The sequence below is a fragment of the Orycteropus afer genome, unplaced genomic scaffold (assembly GCF_000298275.1).
Source record: "Orycteropus afer afer isolate SDZICR_OR568_19922 unplaced genomic scaffold, OryAfe1.0 scaffold00024, whole genome shotgun sequence".
Classification (NCBI taxonomy): domain Eukaryota; kingdom Metazoa; phylum Chordata; class Mammalia; order Tubulidentata; family Orycteropodidae; genus Orycteropus; species Orycteropus afer.
In genome coordinates, this window is record NW_006921611.1 from 14,736,283 (window position 1) to 14,756,072 (window position 19,790).

At 39.4% G+C, this 19,790-nt stretch overlaps 1 protein-coding gene and 1 non-coding gene across 2 annotated transcripts in view; one reads left to right on the forward strand and one right to left on the reverse strand.

Annotated features, from left to right (window-relative positions):
• The first annotated feature begins 884 nt into the window (after nt 1-884).
• The window catches only part of HGSNAT (heparan-alpha-glucosaminide N-acetyltransferase), a 39,016-nt gene continuing 20,110 nt past the window's right edge, over nt 885-19,790 (forward strand). The window contains exons 1-8 of the mRNA XM_007935041.1: nt 885-964; nt 1,058-1,179; nt 8,922-9,037; nt 10,164-10,300; nt 10,513-10,634; nt 13,365-13,434; nt 17,108-17,177; nt 18,807-18,916. Coding sequence (XP_007933232.1) covers nt 885-964; nt 1,058-1,179; nt 8,922-9,037; nt 10,164-10,300; nt 10,513-10,634; nt 13,365-13,434; nt 17,108-17,177; nt 18,807-18,916 — 827 coding nt within the window. The remainder of the gene's footprint in view (nt 965-1,057; nt 1,180-8,921; nt 9,038-10,163; nt 10,301-10,512; nt 10,635-13,364; nt 13,435-17,107; nt 17,178-18,806; nt 18,917-19,790) is intronic.
• LOC122152264 lies at nt 4,977-5,114 on the reverse strand. The gene has a single exon (XR_006164485.1). It is a non-coding gene; the product is annotated as a small nucleolar RNA SNORA7 (small nucleolar RNA).

The window sequence follows — 19,790 nt, forward strand, 5'->3', positions numbered from 1 at the left end:
CTTGCTTCTTGTCCCAAATGTTTGCAGAGTTGTGTTTTTAAACACATATATAATGATAAGTTTGACAAGTCATTTAAAAAATGGCTTTCTGTTTGTGTACAGTTCTGTTAGAGGATGTTACAATTTTTTTTTTTAATTTGTCCTTATTAAATATATAAACTACTGGAATGAAACTTCACATTAGGCTATGCAACAGCCTGTTTCATTATTCAGTAGAATAAGTTTTAGAAAAATATATTGAAGATAATGTATTCATGCTTGTGGTACAAACGAGATTGTTTCAAATTTAAGATCAATAAAAACTTCAGAAATTTAAAAAAAAAAAAGATTTACAGCCTTGGAGCCCCTATGGGGCAGTTCTACTTTGCCCTACAGGGTCGCTATGAGTGGGAATTGACTGGATGGCACAGGATTTGGGTTTTGGTGTGTGAGTGCAGCAAAGAGCTCTTCAAAGTGGTGATACCACTTTGCGGCTATTTAAGTAGTGGCTTCCCCTCAGGACAGTAAACGCCTTTAGGAGAAGGGACTCTGCCAGTCTTCCTTACCGTGGCTTTTTCAGAACAGTGCCCGGGACAGAGTACTCTAACACTCATTTATATAGTAAATGACTACATGCTAGAATTTAGTAGAATTTTGCACAGAAAAGTGGTGCAGGATTGGGGAATGACTTGCTGGAGGCCTCGCAGCACGCTTCTTCCAAGGGAAAAAAAAAAACTGCGCACTGAGTAGTAAGCGTTCCCCACGGTAGGGCCCGCCCCCTCGGGCCTACCCGCCGGGCAGCACCTCCCCGCACCCCCGACTCCCGCCGCTCCCGCTAAATCCCCCCCGCCCCCCTCCAGCTAGTGACTCAAGCGGCAGCGGTGACGGCATCGGAGGGGGAGGCGATGACGGGCGCGCGGCCGTCTGCTGCGGAGGAGCGCAGGGGTGGGAAGCGCGGCGGCGGCGGCTCGCTCGAGTGTGCAGGGCGGGAGCGGCGCCGCGGCGGAGGCCGAGGTGCGGCTGCGGAGGCGCCTCCGGGGCGGAAGCGGCGGCCTGAGTTGGCGGCTGCAGTGGGCAGCATGAGCGGGACGGCGGGGCGGGCTCTGGCCGCGCTGCTCCTGCTCGCGTCGGTGCTGAGCGCTGCGCTGCTGGCCCCCGGCGACTCCCCGGAGCAAGGCGCCGACTCTGCGCCGCTGGGAGGTGAGTGCGCGCCGCTGCGGCCCCTCAGGACGGCTGGGCACTGGGGAGGCCCCGCGCCACTGTGCCTTCGTTCTCGGAGAGGCGCCGCCCTGCTACCGCCTCGGGACGCGGAGCGAGTCCTCTGAAAAAATAATTCTCCGGAACTGGATTTTTTGTTGAAACTACGATTGTGTGTGTGCTCCACCCGGGCCAGCAATCTTCTTGTTTTAGACAAATCTGGCCGATGTTGCAAGCACCACACACATCAGCATCATGGGGCCCGGGGTTAGTGGAGTGGAGGAGCCAGACAAAACCCGCTGAAATGGGAAAACCACCTAGAATGGCCTGAGTCGCGCTCGTTTTGCGGCCAGCCGGAGGCGTGGGCGCGTTCCCCGGGAGCCCGAGGGGAGAACAACTGGCCAGCTCAGGCCTCTCCGAGAGCTGCGAGTAAGGGGGCGTCCAGAACACACTCCCCTCAAGACGGGTGGATAGGGGGCATCCTAGCGAGTCTTGAGACGCCTTTCATCTAAATATGAACGTGCTTTTTGGTTTAGAGATTTATGACTCGCCAAGTGCAAAAGCTAAATAAATGAGACGTACTGGCAAAGAAGTGACTTACACAACATCCATCCTTTACCATGTGGAGAGACTTTAAGGGGTTACAAAAACGAACACGCGCAGGCCCCAAAAGATCCTGGGAAGGGTGGAGTAGGAGCAGTTGGGCGTTCCGCAGGGTGGGAAAGCTGAGGAGTGCAGGAGCGTGGGGACGCTGTCTCGGATCAGGTCGCTAGAGTTGCGAGCACCGGAAGCAATTAACCCCTGGTCAGAAGATGGATGGAGAACGGCTCCTCTAAGCTTGGGTTAATTAAGTCGGGAGTAAATTTCCTAGGAGTAAATTTAGGAGAAGGCAGCGGGGTAGGGGCGTTAATTGCAAGAGTAAAAAACCCTCTAAACCAAACCCGTTGATGTGGAATCAATTCCAATTCATAGTGACCCCATAGGACTGAGTAGAACTGCCCCACAGGATTTCCAAGGCTTCAAGAAAGCACCTCTTTCCCGAGGAGTAGAAAGTAGGTTCCAAGTACCAGCTTTTCAGGTAGCAGCTAAGTACTTAACCACTGTGCCACCAGTGCTCCTTAATTGCAAGAGTAGGTGATTTTAAGGTGGTAGGCATTTTCTCCCTTCCATTAGGCAAATTTTTCTTCTGCTGTGTTGGGACTGACAGCAGAGATGATGGTTTGCAGGCGGCTGGCTGGCTGGCGCTGGGCTGTTTTGCAGAGATGTTACACCCCTGGAGAGGCTGGACCCTGACCACTCAAAAGCTGGGAGGGGCCTAGACAGCGGAGGCCCAGCCATGGTAATCTTAAAAGCCCCCCGGGTGATTCTTGGGTACAGTCAGGCAGGAGAAACACTTTACTTTTCTAATGTTCCCCCAACTTGCTTGGTCTACGGACTCACCAGGGGGAATGGTAAATCCAGAGCTTCCCTTCAAAACCATGGAACAAGAATCTCTAGGGCTAGAGAGGATCGTTTTCACAAGTCCTTTCTGGGATTCTTCGGTCTGGAATTGTAGCATGAGTCAAATACTGAACCCATTCGGTCCAGTATTTGAGGGAGGGTCTATCACCTGAAAAGGTAAGTAACCTGGCCTTATCCCATCAGAATCTGGAGAGTTTTTCGTGTTTATGTGTGTAGTTCAAACTGTCCCTCATCTTCCTCCGATGAAGCAAAAACTAATGAATTTTTAAAATGCTCCTCGGATCACTCTTTTATATACTGTCCCCTTACGCAGTTCCAATCTTGTGCACACACCCCTTTTTTATAATGGAGGAAACAGACCCAGAGAGGTTATACCATCCGTCCAGTCACACAGCTTGTCAGGGTCAGACTCCGATCCAACATTTTATTTTTGTATTGCAGCACCAATTAATATAGTTATTTTAGGAGGAAGTATAAATCATATTTCTATGTAGTAAGGGAGATATTAGTATTCTTAAGCTTACCATCTTCAAGAAGCTGAAGTTTTAGTGCCATCTGGTGCCCAGTTTGGGCTTGAGAACTTCCTATTAAGAACTCCATTCTCATATGATTTGAGGATTGACTGTTTAGTTGAAAAGACATAAAAAGTAAAATATGTCTTAAGATATGTCCAGCAGTGATACTCATTATCAGAGATCTAAAACCAGAAATTAAGTATTTGGAAATGAAATAAAGGTTTAATATACAAACTACACAATACACAATAACCCCAGCGTTATTGAAGATGACTGGTTTATTTCCTCACCAAGACAATGTAGAAAGTAAGAGAAAGAAAGAATTGCTCTTTTGTGTATAATGATCCATGATTATTGCCCATTTCTTAGGTCGGCAGTATAGGAATTTGACTGCTTTTTCTTGAAGCTGAGAATCAGGTTCCATTTAAGAGGTTGTTTGGCTTAGTAATTGGCTCCTTTTGTGAGTATGCAAATGATACAGACTCATTTTATTTTATTCTTAAAATACTGGGTTTTAAGTGAAAGTTTGCACTGCGAATTAGGTTACCATTTAACAATTTATATGTATATTGTTCTGCAACATTGGTTACAATTGTTTCAATGTGTCAGAATTCTCATTATTTCCATACTGTTTTCATTAATCTAGTTTCCTGTCTCCTCTTTGCTTTGGGGTAAACAGTGACCATTTGGTCTCATATAGTTGATTGTTTAAGGAAGCACATTACTCACAGGTGATGTTGTTTATTTTATAACTCAACTTATTATTTTTCTGAAAGGTCATCTCTAGGAGTACCTTCAGTTCCAAGTTCAATGGGTATTTTAGGGCCATAGTCTTGGGGGTTCTTCTAGTTTCTGTCAGTCCAGTAAGTCTGGCCTTTTTGAGAAATTTGAATGTTATTCTCATTTTTATCCTATTCTATTTGGGACCTTCTGTTGTGTCCCTAAAGAGCTCTGGTGGTGCACTGGGTAGGGCATTTGGCTGCTAACCAGTTCAGTGGTTCAAACCCATGAGCTGCACCGCAGGAGAAAGATGAGGCAGTCTGCTTCCTTAAAGATTTATAGCCTTGGAAACCCTGGGGGAAGAGTTCCACTCTGTCCTACAGTATCACTGTGAGTCCGAATCGACTTGATGGCAGTGGATTTGAATTGTGTTCCTGATCAAAAGGGTGAGTAGTGGTGGCTGAGCATAATCTGATTCTTCTGGTTTCAGGCTAGAAGAGGCCGAGGTTCGTGTGGGCTGTGAGTGCTGTGGACTAATTTTTTCTTTGAAACAGATTTATTATTTAATTTTTTGAGTTTTTATGGTTTTATTTACCACAAATAAAACTCGTAAATGAGGGGTCTATTCATTTTGTTCACTGTGCAGCCTGGCATTGGGATTGGTGACTTTAATGGTCAGCTGAGCGGCTCTTTCCATGATGGTTTTGTGGTTCTTGGAGGAAACGTTGTGTGCAGTCTGAGCTCAGTAAGATTTGTTGTACATCAGCAGCACTTCCAGCTCCTTGATGTTGTGGAGCAGAAACTTGCATACACCATTGGGCAGCATGTGCTTTGTTTTCTTGTTGCTCTTATAACCGTTGTTGGGCATCAAGATCTGGCCCTTAAATCTTCTCCACACCCAGTTGTCAATGCCTCTGGGCTTGTACCAGTTGCATTTAATTTTGACATAATGGTCTGATTAGTGCCAGATGAACTTCTTAGCCCTCTTTTTGACAATCTTGGACTTCACCAGGGGTCTGAGGGCAGCCATGCAGGTTTCAAGAAAGAGACAGAATCATGTCAAAAGAGAGTTCTGGAAGGAGGCTTTCCTGTCCAGAGTTGGAACACTGTTACAGAAGATCTTCCACTCACCAGATGCTGAGCAAAATGGGAATGGAATGGGTCTCTGGCAGGCTTGTTTTCCCTCCCATTTCTGAAGCTGGGAGAATACTAGCCATTCTCCAGATGCGATCCTGGGAGGTCCACGTTCATTATTTCAGAAAAATAAGTACAAACAAACAGTGCAAAAAAGTAAAATAAAGGGTGTTTAGATCACTTGGCTGTACAATCAGTCTTTTCTAACTTGTGGTCCTCAACTTTGCACACTAAAATCATCATGGAGATTTTTAAAATCCTGCTAAGTGTGCAGAGACTGTTCTGATTTAATTGATCGTGTGTCAGGTCCTAGAATTTAGTTTTGTTTTCAAGCTTCCTGGGTAATTCCGATATTCAGTTAAGATTGAGGCATACCAAACATGCCTATACAAAACAATTAGTAATGACAACACTTAAGAGCTTCCTAAGTTTAAAATTCGCACTTAAAATCTAAGCATCAAAAATAACCTTGCAAAAAAAAAAAAGAACCTTGCTACATCTACCAATAAACTCCCCAGGAAAAGATTAAAAATTGACTCATAGAAATGTGAGTGAAAACCATAGTTACTCCAACTGTGAAGGGATGATGATACAAAGGAAAAGAACAAAGGAAAGAGTCAACAAATTGTGACTATAAATTTGAAAATGGAAACTATCAAACTGAATAAGGGCAATAAAAAAGAATACTTAAGCAAATAATTATAACAAACATGATAAAGGATTTGTCATGTGCTATGTAAAGAAATTAAATAAATGCCTGAGAAGAACCCTAAGGCCACAGTGGTTAAATTAAAGAGGTTAAGTTAATATTCCTACAGTTCACATGAAGATACTGATGATAAATATTTGGAAAGCATGTTCAAACTTGATATCCTTAAAACTGAAATAATAAAGAGGCAACAATTTATACTCATCAGGTTAAAAACTGAGAAAAGAATTATAAAACTAATCACAGGTGCAGTTGCCAGGGAACAGATAGACTTATGTTTCAGTATACTGGTAGCAGAAAGTTTGGGTGCATGGGCAAACCTTTAATAACCACAGTTGTTCTTATAAATCAGCACAAGTAAACTGGAGAAGAGTTTGACAGTATGTTTCAAAAGCTATTTAAAAAGCTAGTTTTGTTTAAAAATTTCACATCCCGGAAGTTCATTTTTAAGGAGCTATGTCAATAAGAGGGATCTTTGGTAGCATAGTGCATAAGGCACTTGACTGCTAACCAGAAGGCTGGTGGTTCAAACCCACTGGCCCCTCCTCGGAAGGAAGGTTGGGCAGTCTACTTCCGTAGCGATACCGCCTCGGAAACCCAAAGAAGGGTCACTATGAGTCAGGTCCAGCACATAACAACAACAACAACAATAAGTCAACAAGAAGAACATTTTAATTTTCATAATTTCTTACAATAGGAAGAAATAGGAAATAGGGAGAAATGGGAAATAAGGTTAAATTAAAAAAAAAAAGAAGAAACAAGTTTTAAAAATATTTAAGCATATGTTCCTAATCTGCCGAAGTGTCAGTTATCCTCTCCATTGGTTACATATGGCCTAGTTAATTATAGTCACCATTTGTTGTGTACTTCCTTGGTTTTGGGTTCTGTGCCAAGGACTTTGTATATGTTATCTAATTTGGCCTTCACCAACAATCTTATGAGGTACACTTTATTGATGTTGTTGTTATGTGCCGTTGAGTTGGACCTGACTCATAGTGAACCTTCCTTGGGTTTCTGAGGTAGTATCACTACGGAAGTAGATTATGACTACTAAATTACCGATGAGGGAACTGAGGCTTGGTAAAATTCAATTTGGTCTACTTGGAACCCAATCACTTAATCCATTGACTTAACCCAACACTGCTTCCACTGAAAACCTTACAAAAGAATAGAAAAAGTGATTGATAAGGATTTAGCCTAAAGAAGAAACAGCTTTAGTAGATTATTAAGAATTACATACTCTATGTTTTGTTTTCATTGCTGCCTAAATAAAGGCAAATGAACGTAAACTTAAAAATGAGGGATGTGGGCTGTTGCTGTGATGCTGGAAGCTATGCCGTGGGTATTTCAAATACCAGCAGGGTCACTGATGGTGGACAGATTTCAGCAGAGCTTCTCAACTAAGGCAGACTAGGAAGAAAGGCTTGTTAATCTACTTCCAAAAATTAGCTGATGAAAACCTTATGAATTGCAAATAACCACAACAGTAGGCTCAAGCATATTAAGAGTCATGAAGATGGTTCAGGACAGGCTCTCATGGACTGATTTTAATTTTCTTCAACTTCAGGTTGAACTTGCATATGAGCAGTTGATGGTCTGTTCCACAGTCAGCTCCTGGCCTTGTTTTGGCCTTGTTGTTGTTGTTGTTATGTGCCGTCGAGTCGGCCCCGACTCATAGCGACCCCTCCTTGGGTTTCCGTGGCAGTATCACTACGGAAGTAGGATTGCCCAACCTTCCTTCCGAGGAGTGGCCGGTGGGTTTGAACCGCCAGCCTTCTGGTTAGCAGTCAAGTGCTTTAGCCACTATGCTACCAGAGCAAAAAAAAAACCAAATTCACTGTCATCGAGTCGATTTCTACTCATAGCCATCCCCTTTGGGTTTCTGAGGTGGTAAATCTTTACAGAAGTAGATTGTCCCATCTTTCTTCTGCATAGCAGCTGGTAGGTTTGAACTGCAAACCTTCTGGTTAGTAGTCAAATGGCTTAGGCACTGCCCCACCAGAGCTCTTTTTTACCTAGAAGCTAGAGGGTAAATTGATTGAGTTCCTCTTACATGTATATTTTATATATATATAATGTAATTATATATTATATAATTGATATAAATGGCCCAGTTGGTTTATGTGAACCACTTTGCTTTAACTTTAGCCAATTGCAGTTCACTTTGTTTTCCTACCTTTTTGGCAGACATATTTTAGAATGTGCTTCATCTTTGTGTTACCTCAGGAATATCTAGGAAACTATCAGGTAAGCTGTGAACTGTGTGAATACTGGAGCAGTGGATTTTTCTTTCCTTCACACTGAGGTTTATCCTTTCTCCTTATCCATCACAAGTCTCCCAAGAAAACTGGAAAGAGATTCAGAACTCCAACCAAAGTGGTCCAAAGCAGTGCTTCTCAAACTTCAAAGTGTGCAAATCACCCCAGGTTCTTGCTGACATGGAGGTTTTGAGTCAGAAGGTGTGGCATTCTGCATTTCTGATCAGCTGTTAGAGGGTGTGACAAACTAGAGGAAACATTTTGGGTTTTAGAATCACACGAATAATTTTTGAAATCATTCACATCTGTGATTTTATTGAAAAACTATGGCCGTTGGCAATGATCTAATTCTTGTGACTCTTAATTTCTTCACCTGTCAAATGGAGAAATAGAGGTTGTCATATTATCAAACTAGAAAGATTATGTGGAAACTACTAAATTTGGTGCCTGCCACATCTTAGCACTTGAGAAATGTAAGTTCCTTAAACAGTTCTTTTACACTCTGAATGGTGCTGACAGAATCCTTATTTGTAGTAGAGGCAGCTGTGCAAAAGGGGGAAATATGTATATGTGTGTGCACATCTATGTATAAACAAGGTAAGGAATGAGAGATCCCAGAAGCCTCTAGCGGGGAAGAGAGGAGTTCCAGAGTGCAGGCATTTGAATTAGGGCTCAGCTGCTACACAAAACTTGGTGGTTCAGACCCACCCAGCAGCATGGAGGGAGAAAGACCTGGCAGTCTGCTTCCATAAAGGTTACAGCATAGAAAACTGTATGGGACAGTTTTACTCTGTCACATAGAGTCTCTCTGAGTCAAAGTCAACTTGACAGCAACCAACAATAACACTGTGAAGCCACTGTTGCACAGGTGCATCTTGTTTTTAATACCTTTCAGGTGATTTTTTATTTTTTTTTTTAAAAAAACTTTTCTTCCTGATTCTTTTCCAGACTTGGACAAAAAAAAGCATGTGGAGCTGAAGATGGATCAGGCTTTGCTGCTCATCCATAATGAGCTACTTGGGACAAGCTTGACTCTCTACTGGAATTCTGAAATCTGTTATCATGTATGTAGCATGTTCATTACAATTTTCCTATCTGTCTTAATAAAATGAACTTCTCAGTGATGAGCAAAATTAAGAGACTGTTTTATTTTACTTCTGTGTCAAATATATAAACTTTTGGCTGGACCAGAGAAGGATGGAAGGAGTGAGACAACTGGGTATTCTCCCAGAGCAAGTGTAGTGAGAGCAGAAGGAAGGGACAGGTTGAGGTAGTTACATTTTTTCCTAGGCACTACCTTTAATGATAAATAATTTATCTGAAGGTTTTATTTTAACTTTAAACTTTGTTACTTTTTAAGGACAAGGCTATTCTTCCATGTAAAATTAAGTATTCTTTATTTCCAAAGCACTTGACTGCTAATCAGAAGGCTGGCGGTTCAAACCCACCAGCCACTCCTCGGAAGGAAGGTTGGGCAATCCTACTTCCGTAGTGATAATGCCTTGGAAACCCAAAGAGGGGTCGCTATGAGTCGGGGCCGACTCGATGGCATATAACAACAACAACAACATTTCCAAATTGGGAGCTTTGTTTCACCTACTGTCAGAGGAGGAAATTTAATGTATAGTGACCTGCTTGTTGTCAAAAAAAAAAAAAAAGACCAAATCAAATCTCTACCATCAAGTCAATTCCTACTCATAGAGATACTGTAGGATAGAGTAGAACTGACCCATGGGATTTCCAAGGCTGTAATCTTTACAGAAGTAGACTGCCACATCTTTCTTCTGCAGATCAGCTAGTGGGTTTTAACCACTGACATTTCAGTAAGCAGCTGAGCACTTAATTACTGTGGCACCATTACTCCTTAAAGTGAAACAATTGTTGTTAGATGCTACCCAGAGTATAACAAAACAAAATGTTGTCCTGTGCAAAATTTAATGTATGCTATATTTATTAGTTAAAAATTTTACTTTTGAATAGATTTTATAATCCCATATAGTTATATAATTAGTTACTGTTTTAATATAAAATTATATACATTTTATCTGAATTGTTAAAATTAAAAGTTATTTTATGGGCATGAAGGAAAAGTCATTTTAGGATTTTCAGTTGGGTGTTCATACCCTTTTATAAGCAAAAGATTTTGGAAGACCCCTAGCAGTTTGCCTTTTGTGTTTTCATTTTGCATAGTGCTTGCCTCAGGCTCTGGTAAATATTTCAAGGAGTGGAAATCCTGGAAAGCCTAGCATTGCAGCTGTAGCAGTGAGCACCCAGCATGGCTCCATCCTGCAGCTTAATGATACCTTGGAAGAGAGAGAAGTTTGTAGGTTCGTACCTGCTTTGATGTTGGCCTGACTGAAGTCTGCATTTTCTCTCTGCTTTTTTTTCCCCCCCAATTTGGTTTTTAGCTTTTCTCCCCTCTAAATCTTTCCTGCTCTGCACCCAGGAATGCATAGCACTCTGCCTTGACGACATTAGCCAAAGCCAACTCTTTATTCCTAATCTAACCATTTTTTAAAATTTTACCCAACATTTATAGGCTAGAATACAAATTTGGAGAGTATGGAAACTATTCTCTCTTGGTAAAGCGCCCCAGTAATGGAGTTAATGAAATTGCTTGTGACATAGCTGTCAATAAGAATCCAGTTGACAGTAACCTTCGTAAGTATACATTCTTTGTTGATTTTTCTAATTGTATTTTCCAAGGTTTTAGTTTTCTTGGGTGCTGTTTGTAAAGCAGAGCAGTTCTTAACACTTTCTGTAATTTAATACTTGGATTATAGGTTATCTGTTCCATATATTTATGACGTAATTATAATGTATTTATTGCGTCATTGATGTATACCAAGAAAATTATATATGTGATATATCAACATACTTTCATAGTTGTTATTTAGTTTGACTATGAAACATAAAGAAACAAAAAAAATGTTAATTCAGTATAAAGAAACTGGGACAATTGACTGTCAGATACCTTTCTTTGTGTCAGGATTTAGGGTACAGTGTTTCCTGGATAGTTTTCCTTCTTACACTGAGAGTCCAGAGTTCCATTTAGGTTAAGGAGGGATGATTCATTCTCTAAATGCTCCAAGGGAAGAACATTTGTCACCTTGACCTCCTCCATGGCATGATATTGTTTGTGCTGCCTTTCAAGGGACAGTAATGCATCCCTGTGCTATTAGTAAGTACTGTTCAGAAGGAAGGTATTGAAGACTAGGGGTCATGCCATAAGAATATAGGAGTCATTACAAAGAGGTCAATATGAAGTGAGGGAGCCATCAAAAGAATAATGGATATAATCGATGGAAACACATGTACAAAGTACAATGTATATAGAAAAGAGTAGGAGTTCATTATGAAACTGAAAAGAGACAGAGAGCCCCTCCTCCTCCCAACAAAAACAAAAATACTGTTGTTAGTGTTGTCAAGTCAGCTCTGACTCAAGAAGACCTCATGTATGACAGAGTGAAACATTGCCCAGGACCTAGTAATGTTTGAGCTCATTGTTGCAGTTATTGATGTTAATGGGAGCAATTTAAAATAGTATATTTCAAGGAAAAATTTAACTTTAAATGTTTCACAAGAGCATTCTGTCTTTTCTATTTTAATTTTAGTTCTTAATAGCCAAATAGCCTTTACTGATGAGTGTAAGTTCTTTATAGAAAAATCCTAGCTAATGAATGTGATAGGAATGACAGAGTATTTTGCAACTCCTGATGAAATGATTGATTCAGGAAAAAAATCATGAGTGGATCAGACCATTAGAAAAATGGGTAACTTTACAAATAGGATCAGGCTGTCACCAGGTGAACACATCTATCAGTCAGTGGGACCTACATAGAACCATCTTAAAGTATTCTTGACTCAGTAATGCTACACTTGAATCTAGTCAAGCTTTTGGAGCTAAATTTCCATTTACAGACATATGGGTGATAGAGGAATAAGTTAAATGATACCATAAGGAAGTACACAGACAAATCTAGACTGTGAGACATGAATATAGGACAGCCGACTTGGTGTTTTCAACAAGTCTGTGGCATGGGAAAAAGAGGGAATGAGGTCTGCTTAAGACTAAACGAGACAGATGTAATAAGCAAATGTAAAGTGTAGACCTTGTTTAGATCCTGATTCAAATACACTAACAACAATAAAACATTTTTGAGTGATTTTGAAAATTTGAATATGGACTCTGTTAGATGTGTTTACCAGGGAATTACTGTAATTTTATATGACATTGTGGTTATATAACAAAAGTCCATTAAAAAAAAATTTATTTGGAATTAGTTTTCCAAATTATTTGAATTTACAGAAAAGTTACCAAAAAAAGAGTTCTCATGTACTTTTCACCCCTAAATCTCCCAACTATATAACCACAGTACAATTATCCCACATTATAATAATCCCAATCCTTGAAACCATGAATTTAACATTGATATGATACTATTAACTGATCCACAGACTTACCCAAATTTCATCAATTTTGATGGTACCTTATAATGCCCTTTTTCTGGTCTAGTATGCACTCTAGGATTTTTCAGTGCATTTAGTTGTCAAGAGTTCCTTAATCTCCTCCATTCTTTAGTCTTTCATGACCTTGACACTTTTTGTTTTTTAAGTAATATTTTATTGTGTGTTTGGTGAAAGTTTACAAAGTAAATTAGGTTCCCATTTGACAATTTGTATGCAAATTGTTCAGTGACATTAGTTACATTTTTCACAAAGTGTCAGTATTCTTTTTACTTGTGTTCTGGTTGGTGTGTTTCTAGTACTCTAGTTTCCTTGCCTCCTCCTCTTCTTTATGCATTAGAGTAAATGTTGACCTTTTGGTCTTGTTAACCTTGACACTTTTGAAGAGGACTGGCTGGTTATATATAGACTTGTCCTCTGTTTGAATTTGCCTGATGTTTTGTCCTCTGTTTGAATTTGCCTGATGTTTTCTCATGAATAGGTAGAAGTTATACATTTTTGGTATGAAGACTACAGAAGTGATTTTGTACCTTTGTTAGTGCATCATGTCAGGAGGCACATGATGTTTATTTTACCAGTTCCATATGCTTTAGAGATTCACTTTGGGATGGAATGACATGATGCTTGAGAATGGCTTTAAAATACTTCAGCCAAAAAATGAAGTAACAAAATCTTGATAATTTTAGAATCTAAGTGATAGATATATGCAGGTTTATTATACAGTTCTCTCTACTTTTGCATTTGTTAGCTATTTTCAGTAATGAATATTAGTACTCCCCTGGTGAAAAGCATTCTAAGTTGTTGGTAGGAAATTTAGCATGAGAATATAGAGCTTTTCTTTCACTTGTAGATTAAATGTAATGACGTGACAACTTTAATGATGATATTTTTGGTGATTTTTTTTTTTTTCATTTCTTTTTATAGCTGTGAGTATTGCATTCCTTATTGGTCTGGCAGTAATCATTGCAGTATCCTTTTTAAGGCTTTTACTGAGGTAAGTTGATGTTAGACAAAGACACAATTTGGGAAACTAGAACACAGAAATAATATATTCAGAAAGGCTAGTTTTGACCCTTCAGATGACCATTACTTCTTGATTAAATGAACATATTTTTTTACTAATATTTTTTTATTGTCAGTGAAAACATCCACAGCAAAGAATGCACCCATCCATGTACATGCTCAGTTCATTGATGATGGTTACTTTCTTTGCATTGTGTCACCATTCTCCCTGTTTCTGCCCATATTGTTTCACCACTGTTAATTTAGACCCTCTGCTCCTTAAAGTTCTCATCTATGTTTTATAGTTGTCCATTTGATCTCTTATAGATAATTCTTGAAAAGAGCACGGTGTTCAAGGCAAACAGTTTTTATTAAAGGAGGTAAATTTTTGTAATTTAAAGATGACTTCATGAGATAGTTTCAGTTCAAGGTTTAAACATTGTTTCCAGGCAATAGATTTGGAGTTCCTCAGGTCTCAGTGTATCCAGTAAACCTAGTTTTCAATAAAAAATTAAAGTTCTGTTCAACATTTTTCCTCCCTTTGATCAAAATCCATCTATTGAGTCCTTGATCCAAAACATTAAATGAACATTTATTGTGGGTCCACCATGTCCTCTCAAAAAACTCACTGCCAATAAGTCCGATCTGACTCATTACAACTCCTCCTTGGGTTTCTGAGGCTGTATCTCTACATAAGTAGATTGTCCAGTCTTCCTTCTGAGGAGTGGCTGGTGGGTTTGAACCACCAACCTTCTGGTTAGCAGTCATATGCCTTACGCACTATGCCACCATGTCTAGTCTTAAGTATTTGAGGTTCAGTGTAGAATAAGAATGACCCCTGACTTCAGGGTATTGCTAACCTAGTTCCAATGAATTTTGCCTTCAGTCCTCCCCAAGACCCAAAACCCGCCACCATCAAGTTGATTCTGAATCATGGTGATCCTGTAGGACAGAGCAGAATCCCATATGGTTTCCGAGGCTGTGGTCTCTACAGAAGCAGGCTGCCACATCATTCTCCCGTGAAGTGGCTAGTGGTTTCAAACCACTGACCTTTTGGTTTGTAGCCAAGCACTTTAACCACTGTACCACCAGGGCTCCTTCAGTCCTCCTTGAAAAGTAGAAGAAAATGCTTGGGAAATTATTTTTTACTGAAAAAAATTTCATACCTCTGCTTTGTACCTGGTGGAAACAGTCTGTGGTAATTGAGGAGGAGGCTGCCATACTGGATTCTCTTTGCCTTCTCTAGTTCTAAGCGCTGTAGCCCTCCCTTTAGTCCAGCTTCCAGCTCTGGAGAGGGATTTTATTTCAACTACCCAGTTAAAAGTAATTCTACTGAGAGGAATCAAGAGATTAGAAAAAAGAGAAAAAAAAAGAAGTAAGATAAATCCAGGCCTGGTTTCATAAACTTCCCTGTTTTAAAAGGAATAAGATTATTTGAATTTATTGGTGAACTGTATCCAAATTGAAAAACAACAAAAACCTAGCTTAGGGAAACGCTGAAACTTGGGGAGTTTTCTGACTCTACCTTTATACAGCCTAGAATTAAATTGTAAGTATGAGAAACCTGACCTTGTATAGGGGAGAACTACTTGCTGCTCAGAGCAGGCATTTAACTTAATTGCTTTCTAGGGACAAAGTCCTAGCAGAGGAGTTTCATTTCTTTGAATTAAGATGTTATCTTCTCAATCCTGATAACATGCAAATGATAATCAAGTTTATTAGTCTTTTCATTTGGTGTTTTTAATATGAGTCAATTTGTGCATCACTTTTTTTAAAGTAATTGATAGCTGCCATCAAGCACTTGAAAAAGAAATTCCATCTTATCCTACTGCGGAATTGAAACTCTTCTTTGCACGTGATTCAGCTTTCTACCCTCTGGGCAGAATGGTGTTTTTTGCAAAGCCACAGTCCCTTGTTTTTTACCCTTCACTTTCCAGCATACCCATAAATGTCCAGGGAAGTTCAAATTAGACTGAACCAGAAAAGAATCTGAACAAATAGTGAGAATAAAGTACCTTTCTCCTTTTCACTAGGGGAACAAGCATGCACGAGAGAATTAAGGTTTTTCTTGTGGTTTTTTATTTTTTTTCCCTCCCAATATCCTAACTTCTCTTTTTCACCCTTCCTTAAAATGTCTCCATTTTGTGATGATGGTATTATCAGTGCTGTAGAAACTAGAATGGAAAGCTGAGTTGTAGGAGGAGGAAGCAAAAAAAGAGAAGCAATGAAAAATGTATGCTTTGTATGTGTGGTTTGTACTGATTTGAACAATTAACTGTAAAAAAAAAATATGAGACTGTTGGGGAACTTGAACTAGTTGTATGATGATATAAGGAATTAATGTTAATATTTGAAAAGGTGGTAGTGGTCCTGTAATGGGAGCCCTGGTAGCATAGTGGCTAAGACACTTGCTTGCTAACCAGACGGCTGGCGGTTCAAACCCACCAGCCACTCCTCGGAAGGGAGGTTGGGCAATCCTACTTCCGTAGTGATACTGCCTCGGAAACCCAAGGAGGGGTCGCTATGAGTCGGGGCCGACTCGATGGCACATAACAACAACAAACAACAGTGGTCCTGTAGTTATATGTATAAATAAAAATAGTCTGTTTTTTAGACTTATATACTGAAGTGTTTATGGATGAAACAATATAACGTCTGGGATTTTCTTTAAAATTATCAATCCAAGGCAGGAGTGAGGGTTACTGGGTAGAAGTGTAGATGAAATGAAATGAGCTTCATGTAAATACTTATTTATTGGACCTGAGTGGTGGGCATGTGGAGGTTATTATACTAGTTTCCCTACTTATGTATATGCTTGAAACTTTCCATGGCAAAGGGGAAAAAACACAAAAGGAAAAGGAAAAAAATTCTGTGCACTGGATAATTCAAATGTGGCAAAATTTATGCAAAACGGGTAGTTTTGTTTTTCAAGGCCAATACTGTATATACTTTTTGAAAGTTTTTTTTTCCCAAGTAGAAATTTTATTTTAAAGAAAACACAGTTAATATGTTTATCTTTTGTTATCATGCAAATCAGTTTAATACCATCTGGATATCTATTCTGCCTAAAGCAACCATAGAGAAAAAAGAACCCAGTAAATATTATATTAACAGTTTGAATCACTCCAAAGTTACTTTCAAAAACTTTCTCAGTGTGCATAAACATGCATTTTATTTAGTTATCATAGAGAATGGGATTGGGGTTTTGCCTTTTATATTTAATGGATTCTGTTCATATTTCAGTTTATGGACAGAGCCCATATTCTTGTTATTTTCAATAGTTGTAACTATGCCACAGAGTTTAGTCATTCCTGTATTGAGGACATTTTGGTTGTTTTCAGTTTTTTCACTATTTTGATTTTAACAATATCATTAATAAGATTCCCAGCCACAGGAAATAATGATCTCATCTAGCTTTTAGGATAGCTCTCTAATGGAAGTTTTATCATTATTCCTATTTTACTGATGAGGAAACTGCTGTAAGGGTTGCATGTTTGTAATTAGGACTCCTATAAACTTTGATTTGTTTTTATTTTGTGAAAAAAACTAAGATGTTTAATTCTATGACTTATATAGAATATGAATCTTAATTTATTTTAATATGATATCCAATCATTCAGAAAATTCTGACAAAATAAATTAACAGAGACTTTTATTGTTTACAGTTTGGATGACTTTAATAATTGGATTTCTAAAGCAATAAATTCTCGAGAAACTGATCGCCTCATCAATTCTGTGAGTTATTAGAATGCATCCTGTAGGGTCTGGATGAAATTTGAAATTTACAATTCCCTGTTTGATAAATTATGATTAGCTAGTTTAATTAATCATATTTATATTGTGGAAGACCACATCATGTGTCCTGTGTTCTTTTTGAAAAAACAATTTTTAAAATTTTTTGTTGAAAATATGCACAGCAAAACCTACACCAGTTCAATAATTTCTGCATGTCCAATTCAGGGACATTTTTTGTTCTTCGAGTTGTGTAACCATCCTCACCATTCTTTTCTGAATTATCCCTCCACCATTAAGATAAGCTCTCTGCCCCCTAAGCTTCCTGTCTAACCTTTCTAGTTGCTGTTGTCAATTTGATCCCATATAGACAGTTCTTTAAAAGTGCACAGTGCTAAAGGCAGACTTTCTTTACTATTTAAGCCAAACTATTGCTTGGTTAGGAGCTCTGGTAATGTAGTGCCTAAGGCCCTTGACTGCTAGCCAGAAGGCTGGCGGTTCAAACCCACCAGCCACTCCTCGGAAGGAAGATTGGGCAATCTACTTCCGTAGTGATACTGCCTCGGCAACCCAAGGAGGGGTCGCTATGAGTCGGGTCCAACTCGACAGCACATAACAACAACAACAACAATTGCTTGGTTTGAAGAAGACTTCCAAACCCCAAAAAACCAAACCCATGACCATCAAGTCGATTCTGACTCATAGTGACCCCCATTGGATATCTGAGGCAGTAAATCGGGAAATAGCTTGCCCGATCTTCCTTCCCTGAAGTGGCTGGTAGGTTTGAACTGCCAGCCTCGTGGTTAGCAGTCAAATGCCTTAGGCACTGTGCCACAAGAGCTCCTTAAAGAAGACTTCAGGGAATATTTTTGGTTGAAGGTTTAAAGCTTATCTCAGGGCACTAGTTTTGAGGGTCCACCCAGCCTCCATGGCATCAGAAAGTCTGGATTCCATGACCATGTGAAATTCTGCTCCACATTTTTCCCCTTGATCAGGTTTCTTTATTATCTTTGAAGAAAGCATTCAGTAATGGGAGCTGGGCACCATCCAGTTTTTTGGTCTCCTGGCAAAGGATGCCTATGCTCTTAATAAAAAGTAGCCTTCTCCTCAGCTTTTTTCAAAGGCTCCATGCTTTTCTCCTTCTTCAGTGAGATTGAAACCTTGGGCTGTAGTACAATGTAGAGACATTTTTCACTCTGCAGAGTAGCAGTGTTGAATTGATCAAGTTAAGAGGAGAGAGTATCAAGATTAAAACAAAAGACTAAAGGCATCAATATTAAATTTATAAATGCTGATGACCTATACCATACTGGTTAAGTATATCAATAAATTTGTATTAATAAACTCAGTCTCATTTATAGTCACATTGGCTTCCACTCTTGTAACTGGATGTACTGTGGAGCAGTTCTTTGTGACCATGTTGGCAACATTGCCTCTGGCAAAAAGCACAAAAAGCAGACAAAGTGAGAAACTAAACCTCTAGATGAGATTTTTACAAAAACAAATTAATCTGTTGCTGAGAAAAACTGTATTTAGCTTTTTACTCTGTTAATTTCTTCCCTAAAAAATAGAAAAATGACATCTATACCTTAGCATTGTATATTGTCCTTTCTTTCTCCTTTTTTCCTGAAGGAGCTAGGATCTCCAAGCAGGGCAGACCCTCTCAGTGGTGATACTCAGCCAGAAGTGTGGCGCCTGTCTGCACCCCCACCCCGCCTCCGCTGTATAGACACATTCAGGGGGTACGTGGAGCTCCCTTGTAACACGGTGGATACAGGTAGTCATAGGACTACATATTTACATTAAACACACTGGTAATTTAAGGTAATCATTTTACATATCCTTTAGTTTGTAGGCTAGAAAGGATTTCTTGGATGTAAAATAATGTCAGCAGCCTCCCCTTACTTGAAAACGGTCATGGTAGCAATATAACATGTTGATAGAGATAAGGGTGTTGTCACATCACCAGACCAGTTTCTACTTGTGTATAGATTCTGCTGAGTTAAGGTCATTTACGTTTAGACCAGGAGCTGTACTCAGGGCTACAAATTGAAACACCATGTCCAGACAGTAGCTTGAGAAATGAAAAGAAGTGCTAGCTTAGAAATGAAATGGCGAAGTGTGGAAAAATCAATACATATTCTTCACCGTGCTAGCAAGACATCTCGAATACTCTGGTATTCAATCTTTTGATAACATGTTCGTGGATTCATATAGTAAATTGTTACTGTTTTATAGCTTTGGTAGGAAAATGAAAACCAGGACCAAACTCTGAAAGTAAAGTATAAAATGATTTAGCTTGAAATAAATATTTAGGTATCAATTCTTTCATGTCTGCCCACCAACACCTTTTGAATCCCAGTGATAACCTCAGTGCAAATGCCAGAGCTCTGAGTATACTTGGTGGGTGTATTTGAATCTAGGTAATAATAATAATGATAATAACAGCTAATGATTTTTTTTTATTTCTCCCAAAGAGCCAGGCACTGTTTCAATTTGTCTTATTTATTTAATCTCTTAACAATCCAGTTAACCAAATCAATTGTCATGGAGTGGATTCTGAGTCATGACAATCCCATGTGTATCGGAGTAGAACTGTGCTTCATAAGGTTTTCA